Here is an 8,353-nt window from a genome sequence, read left to right on the forward strand (position 1 = left end):
ATTAAGAACTAATCTGTAGGTTATGCTTCTGCGCCAATTTGGCGCTGCAGCTACGGCGACAGCACAAGACCCTTTGCAGACCCTAACTCTGTAGCCTGACGTGCACCTCCTCATAAATGTAACCATGCTTCACGGCGACACAAAAGCTGTGATTGGACCACTTGGTAATAGCGTATTATCCGGCTGCTTCTCCATCTCTGCAGTTTTCGAATTGATCGTTTTGGATCAATAAAGATGGAAAACACATCGATGGAAGGTTAACTGAGGAGCCTCGAAGGTACAAACATTTGCACGACTTGTCTTCTGCGAAATTTCAGTGAATGTTTCAGTCGCCATTGTTTGGGTGGCGTTTTTACAGAGTGAGCAGGACTGCGCAAGTATAAATGCCTCGCACCGGCATAGGCTGCGTACGTAGGTTACGGCGTCTAGTCCCGCAGAGGCCATTTGGTAGTGTTGTGTGTAAGCTAAGCGGGATGGTTCAAGGGATATCTGTATCAGCCTCTGTGTTCACTCTAGTGGCCATAGCTGTTGACTGGTAAGGCCGGGCATACACTGTAAGATATTTTAAATCCTTTGATTCAGCTCCATCTCAAACTGCACGACTAGATCGCTGAGTTCAAAAGTTCACAGCTTACGAATCATGTTCTCACACTGCACGGCCTGATGCTCTGATGCGACTTGACTGCTCACACTGTACGTCCATATACCACATGTTGGACTTTCGTATCCGGAACTGCAACGTCAAAAAGAAGTAGACGAAGAAGAGGAACCCCGAAGTGGGAGACGAACAATGAAGTTGTTTTGACGTAACTTCAGCGATCGCACATGCTCTGTGCAAGAGGTTGAGGCAAATCGGCTCGTGGCACCGCTTCTACTGTGCGATACCTTCACGAGGAGCGACCAGGATTTCAAACAAGTTTGATTTTCTTGCGAGCACACGATTTGTGATCGGGAGCTCGTTGTGAGGTGTTAATCTCTCCTTGTTACCCCATGTCACTGCACGAAGCACGACACGCCATTGAGCCGAAATTCGGCCCGATTCAAAAAATAGTCGCACGAGTGGCAAATCGTCTCAAAATGAGCCGACAATCGCCCGTGTATGCCCGGCTTAAGGGCCATTATGCAATTACTGCTAACTGTGAGCTTGTTCAGATGTGTGTTTTCATTCTAAAGGACTTCCAGGAAGTAGAAAGTGAACCAGGAAGTGGAAACAAAATTAACCCGACTGACAAAACAGACACAGTGTCGACTAGCGTTAGGGTGGCGTTTTGACTGCGCAAGTATAAATGCCTCACACCTGTGCGTACGTAGGTTACGGTGTCTAGTCCCACAGAGGTATAAACCACACTTAAGGGTATGCATGGGACCATGTCAGTATTTTCTCTGTTGTTATTCTTTATTCACTGATAGTGCTTATTTTTTTTAGATACCATGTAGTTTAGTCTGAATCACATTTAAAATAAATGAAATTAAAAACACATTCTTTGAGAGTATGTAAACTTATGAGCACAACTGTAATTATTATTCCCCAAATACTGTCTGACAATAAGAGATAACTGTTTCTTGTCCCACTGTCTTGGAGGTTGGTCCAACTTTATCTCACAGTATGTCCAGGACTTACTTGTAATTATCTGAAATGGGGAGTTGTCAGCTTACGCAGCTTACCTGGGTTGTCCAGGCTATAAAAGCTGGCATGTGTTCAATATCTCTGTCACATATCAAATATTTGTTTTTGCACATTCACAGCACACATGACACACCCTAGCTTTTTGCTTGCATTGCTGACGTCGCCAACTTCCACTTTCCATTTGTGTTGCTTCGGTTTGAGTTAGTTTAAGTAACGCTCTTGTGCATACAGTACTTCACTTTGCGTGGAAGCACTCTCACATATTGGCAATCTATGAAAGGTCATCTTCACTGAGTGAAAGCAAAAGTTGGACAACTTTTGTGTCCACAGTCATTGATCAAGGCTGCGGATGTTTTTAAAAATCAATCTGCAATGCATACTGTGAGACGGTATGTCTCTTCTTCCTGAATATCCATATTTTCATTTTTTTTTCAATCGCTGTTTACCATCTTTCTCTTACTGTCTGTAATATTTGAAAAAAAAAGCAGTGGGGAACCATATAGACAATAGATGATGGGTGGTATTAAGGCATATATAGAATTGCGTGTCGACCCCCAACAGAGGTAATCTCTGAGACAGTTAATTAGGTATATATGTATGTATATATAACTTACCTGCATGCAAGATATAGGTATATACTGTATATATTCAGCAGTTCACACAAAATGTAAGCACAATATTTTGTGTTCCAAGAAGTTCTCATTGGTTCTAGGCTGCAGCTGTTCTCGCTGTGATACAAGGCTGTGCCTTTTAAGAGGTGCACAAATGGACGGATAATGACTGTGGGATTGGTTTCAGGGTTTTGACTCTGAGGTTAAATTTGAAAAGGCCTTTTAGAAGCACAAACAAAACAGCTGTCCTTCACCCCAGAAACACTGATAGGCTAATGCATGTGTTTTCCTTTCACCAGCAGGGAGGACTGGTGAAACCTGGAATCGCCCACGTGTTCCTGCAAAGAGAAAGACACGACAGCGCCATAACAATGACCATTAGCAAGCTTCATGGAAAGAGAACGAGTAGATGGATGAAGAATGGGAATGAGGGAGAGGCTGGACATGAAGGTCTCAGGCTCGTCCAGAATCCTTGAGGTTGGCGGGGGTTCTGTCCCAGGTGGTAGCTGGCCGAGCAGACTATGGTCCCCAGATGGTGCTTGAATTAAGAAGAAAGGGGAAAGAGGGGAGATAGGATGAATGGATGCGGAAAGAGAGTGGATAAAGGTAGGGTAAGAGGATAAATAAATAAATGGATGAGAGGAGGAGGGTGAGTGTAAAGGTAGGAGGATGAATGGATGAGAGAAACCCGGGAAGGTCTAATGGACAGGGGCGAAGAGTGGGACCTAAATGCAGGACACACACAAGGACGGGGTCCGGATAGAGCAGAATGAATCCAAATTAAGTGAAACAAAAGACGATCCAACAAAGTAGAAGCCGAAGTGTTTAAATCTAATTAATCCAATGAAAGATAAACCAAAAACTCAGACACAGGGAACACAGATGAGTAAACATCTCACCACAGGTATATGCACGACAGACGAACTGACATAAGGGACTATATAAACAACAAATACAAGGATAAGGAGAAAACAGTCACATAATATACCTCCAAGATTATCACACCATACCAATATATTTACTTCCTTAAAAATTTAGAGGTCCAGCATCGATCACCGCTCCTGCAGAGGTCAGTCACGTGAAAGGGAATTGATGACTTTATGGGAATTCCGATTTTGTCTGCAGTAGTTTTAACCGAAGGAGACGTTAACGTAGTAAATGAAGCAGAAATGTAGCCTGGAAGGACGAGTGAAGGCGGCCGTGGAAGAAAAAGGGAGCGCTCGTCAATGGCAGAAAGCCTCGGGCAGGAAGAGAAGCAATATATCATTATTGGATCACTTAACGGATAATTTGTCCTTAAATTTCAATGGTTTCAAACCGCTCACTCAATCTTGACATCAAACAACCCTGAAAGTGCTGCCCCGATGAACCGTATGTTTCCTGTCTCTCACCCGTCTCAAACCTGAGAATAGCCACAGTTTTGACAGGATTAGCGCTAACGGCGTTTTACTCCATGTGTTAATTAAGCACACTGAAAGCAGCTTGAAGGGTTTCTCCAACGCTCACAGTAATGACTGCTTGTTGCCTTCTCCCTTCTCTCTCAACCTCTCCTCAATTCAAAGTCGGCATTCAATCACGTGAAGCGTCTCATCTTCCTCTTCAACTTGCCACACACTGGCGAGGTCTCACCTTGCACCTCGCGTCTTCCCTCTTGGACGTCTTGCAGTATGGTGTGCTTTGTTAGGGCTTCCTGCACGACATGTGCATGTGCAGTAAACCCATTTGAAAACGCTGCTTTAAGTTTGCACTAGCTCCCGTGGCCCACATCCCATTTTCTCCATTTAATGGTGTGAAGAGGGGGTAGCAAAAGGTGAGATCTGACTTACGCAGGCAGACCTGAGAAGTACAGAGATCACTGGGGAGTAGGAGGAGGAGGAGGAGGAGGAGGACTGATAACTATATGGTTGATCCAAGACAAGCAGTGCCATTCGGTTGATGCCAAAGAAAACAGGTGTCAGTTCATGCATGTTGTCTCGGCTATACATATGACATTCAGCTCACACGACGCCCTCCGAAACGTGCATCGCTCGCAGCCGCTGCGCCTCCCGGCTCATCCCTCCCAAGTGAATCTCCTCTCCTCCCTCTCTCTCATGTATAAGGGCTACAGCAGCCTCCGCCTGTCAGATGCACAGGGTCTCACGTAAGGATGAGAGCTGTTTCCTCTGAATGAGTGGGATTTCTGTCACCTGGATATATATTTATACATATATAGCATCTGAAAGGACGGAAGAAAGGAGTGAAACTAAACTACGGTAAGAAAACAAGCGGCTGGATTAGGAATATTTGGAAAACTTTGACGCCTGATATCTGTTCTGCATGCGTAAACTGATATTTTTTAGGGGTGAAACAGAAGTCTGTGAATGAGAAAAAATGGAGAAGGACTTTTTTTTATTAGTTGAGTTGAGTTTTGAAAGAATAATTGGTACAAAGGTTTAATTTCTTAAACCCCAGAGAGATAACACTGGCTGACTCTTTGACAGTGGAACTGCGGGCATTGATTTTTTTTCCTCCAATTTTCCAATTTATCACATTTCTGAAATGGGCTTCAGCTTCTTTTCGGCCGTCCGTGTTATTGTTACAAGAACAATAGAACAATAGAAGAGTTTAAATCTACTGAATCAATCTTTGCTTTTTCTTTTTTTCCAAAGAAATGAATTGAGTTTCATTTTAAACTGTCAAGCTCATTTAAGTTTAGTTTATTCGGGGGTTATTGTTTTTGTAAAATATTCAATTAGATGGTAAATTACATTATTTTGCATGTAATTACTTATTAATATGCTAACAATTGATAAATGCCATATGATTGATAAAATATTCATCACTAAAAGTGGCCTACTTTGGAATGCTGTCTATTATTGCACAAGAAAAGACTATTTATTTATTTATTTTCCAATTTAAACAGCTGCACAGTAGTTGTCAACTTTAACTTCAATTCTTTGTGCTGATAAAAAACAGCAGCGGTAAAATCATTCGTTCCCAGAATGCTGTATTTTCGATGACTGATTCGTCCATCAGGTGCACCCCTGCTCTCACAATTCGGTCATCTTAATCTCATTAGCGAGTGTGAGCGAGCATGCGCTTGACTGAATCAAGCCACCTGCACTGATGGAAAGACACAAGAATTGGATTATTGATTTCTGGGGAGGTTCTGTTGTTTTATGTAATCACCATTCAATTCCTTCTTCTGGTCTGCAGGGTTGAACTCCCACGTTGAAGATCGTGTAATTATGTTTTAACTGAAGATATAGGATATTTAACACATGCACTGACATGCCAAGCACATAACAGTGCTCCATACATTACAGCTAACCCTATCTTTCTCTCTCTCTCTCGCCCAGGTTTCAACATGACCCAGAATCTAGGTCTGAACGCCACCTGGGAGGACGGGAAACCTTCGAATTCCTCGAGTTTGCAGGAAAGCCCTGCGACGGATCCGAACATCACTTACGTCGACTTCTACCTGCACAAGCCCTCCGTGGCCGCGGTCTTCACCGTCTCCTACCTGCTCATCTTCCTGGTGTGCATGGTGGGGAACGGGGTGGTGTGCTTCATCGTGCTGCGCAGCAAGAACATGCGCTCGGTCACCAACCTGTTCATTCTCAACCTCGCCATCAGCGACCTGCTGGTTGGCATCTTTTGCATGCCGACAACGCTCGTGGACAACATCATAACAGGTGGGGACTTCCTCGTTGGAGGAGAATTAGCTTGTGAAATTAGAATTTACTCTGAAAGATTCAGCCCGAAAGTACAAAAAAAGGTGGTTCCAATGTTTTAATGTTTTCCCTTTTGTGCAGGATGGCCATTTGGTAGTGTGGTGTGTAAGCTAAGCGGGATGGTTCAAGGGATATCCGTATCAGCCTCTGTGTTCACTCTAGTGGCCATAGCTGTTGACCGGTAAGAGCCATCATGCAATCACTGCTAATTGTGTGCTTGTTCAGATGTGTATTTTTTTATTCTAAAGGACTTCTTCGTTTCCTTTGTGCCAGGTTCCGCTGCATCGTCTACCCTTTCAAGCAAAAGCTGACCATCACCACTTCAAAGCTAATTATTGTCATCATATGGGTGCTGGCGGTGTCCATCATGTGCCCTTCGGGGGTCATGCTCCAGGTCACAAAGGAGCAGAGTGTGCGGATAGTCCTTGGCCGCGACAACGACACCCGTCCCTTTTACTGGTGCCGGGAAAATTGGCCCAATCAAGAGATGAGGAAAATCTACACCACCGTCCTCTTTGCTAACATCTACCTCGCTCCTCTCAGCCTTATCGTCGTCATGTACGCCCGCATCGGTTTCACCCTCTTTAAGACCAGTATTCCTCCATTGGGGTGCAGCGGAGGTGCGCCCGGAGAAGGCAGTGGCAACAACAAACTTAGCATGGAGGGCCGTCACACGATTTCGAGGAAGAAGAAGCGAGTGATAATGATGCTGCTGATCGTGGCTCTGCTCTTCATCTTGTCCTGGCTGCCGCTGTGGGCGCTGATGATGCTGAGCGACTACGCCAGCCTGACGGAGCACCAGTATCGCGTCATCAACATCTACGTCTACCCCTTGGCGCACTGGTTGGCCTTCTTCAACAGCAGCGTCAACCCCATCATCTACGGGTTCTTCAACGAGAACTTCCGCAGAGGCTTCCAGGCGGCGTTCAAATTCCAGCTGTGCTCCCTCGACATCGTGCGGCAGAGGACCTACTCGCACCGGATCAGGGGGAACGCCGTGCTCCCGGTGCAGCCTGCCGCCCTCAGCAGGTCACCCTCCAGGGTCGGGTCAGTGGTAGTGGGAAATGGCAAGTGCTCATGTCAGGAAGGGGATTGCACGGCTGGTAAAAACGACGTTAAAGAACAAGACCTGATCATGGAGGACTTGGAAAAAGTGTCCCACATTTAGACTGGCCGAGAATGTGCAGCGCTCAGGGACACTTTCACGAACGCAGAGGCTTCTGGAGAATCGTGTGTTGCATTCGTTGGACTATGAAAAACAGAAAAACAGGACTGAACTGCATGTGTATTTGTTGCAGATGAATGTACTTTCAAGATGTCATTTTGAAAATCGCTTGTGAATGTTTTTTCATGGTGTAAATAGCAAAAAAAAAAAAAGGATATAAACAGAGGGAGAGTTTAAATGAAATATATAAAACGTCCTTAATATCACACAGTGCAGTGATTTGGTGGTTGACATCCGTAACCATGGTAACAGCAGGCGCTCCCCGAGCAGATGAATGCGAAAGCAGAACAAATGATGAGAGTGTTTACAGCACGGCCCAAAGATAAAAAAAATAAATAAAAATCCTTCTGATTTCAGTCTGATTTCATATTTCACGCCGTGTCTGTAGTTTCCAAACGGCAGTAGGTGGTTCTCTGGTGATGTTGGTGCTCATTATTGTTTCATTACTTCCTTAAAAAAAAAATAAAAAAAATAATAAAATGCTGAAAAAAGAAGAAGAAAAAGACAAAATCCTGTTGTTTTGTTGATGAATTTTTGATAAATGATCGATAGAGCACAAAGATAGGCAATTAAAGACTTAACGTGTTGAAAAGGTGATTATATAGATTGGATGAATTAGTCTTCTGCAGAAACACGGGGTCATTTGGAGTCTCTAAACCAATGACAGGCTAACGGGTTCACAAAACGATCACTGGAGAGGGAGACAGTGCCACCAGTCTCAAAACAGCAAACGGAGAACAGCTGAAACATTTATTCTTTTCTTAAATGGCGGCTGATTTCATTTCAAAAGAGGCCGGCAAAATGATTGCCACTTACTTCTGACGGAGACACGTGCAACCATGATGTTGCTTATGTGTAAAAAACACATAAACACACTCACTAGCATATATAGAGAGAGATTTTGGTTCAAATGCTGCTCAGATCTTGGCAGATGGACAGTGTTAAATTACCTTTTTATAACTGACCTCCAGACTCTGCTAACCAAAAAAAAAAAAAAAAAAAACCAGCACAGTTAAGAGTTGAAAACAAACAGAAAAAGAAATCTCTTCAAAAAGCTGTGTGTAGCATGCAAACACTAAAATGGCCATCAAGATAAGAAAGATATTCATATTTATGTGGATTACATGAGATTTTTTGTGTTAAATGCCTCAGTAGTGTCCTTGTTATCATAGCATAA

General features: G+C 43.8%; 1 protein-coding gene across 1 annotated transcript; it reads left to right on the forward strand.

Moving 5' to 3' along the window:
- Positions 1-5,521: 5,521 nt before the first annotated feature.
- On the forward strand, positions 5,522-7,119 carry LOC311507372 (neuropeptide FF receptor 2-like; the record flags this gene model as incomplete). The annotated part of the gene is made up of 3 exons (XM_084571685.1): positions 5,522-5,912; positions 6,033-6,132; positions 6,225-7,119. Exons 1-3 carry the CDS (start codon positions 5,585-5,587, stop codon positions 7,117-7,119), a joined length of 1,323 nt encoding a protein of 440 aa, XP_084427811.1. The 5' UTR covers positions 5,522-5,584.
- Between the last annotated feature and the right edge of the window lie 1,234 nt (positions 7,120-8,353).

The sequence above is a fragment of the Chelon labrosus genome (genome assembly GCF_963514085.1).
Source record: "Chelon labrosus genome assembly, chromosome: 22".
In the NCBI taxonomy this organism is placed as follows: Eukaryota; Metazoa; Chordata; class Actinopteri; order Mugiliformes; family Mugilidae; genus Chelon; species Chelon labrosus.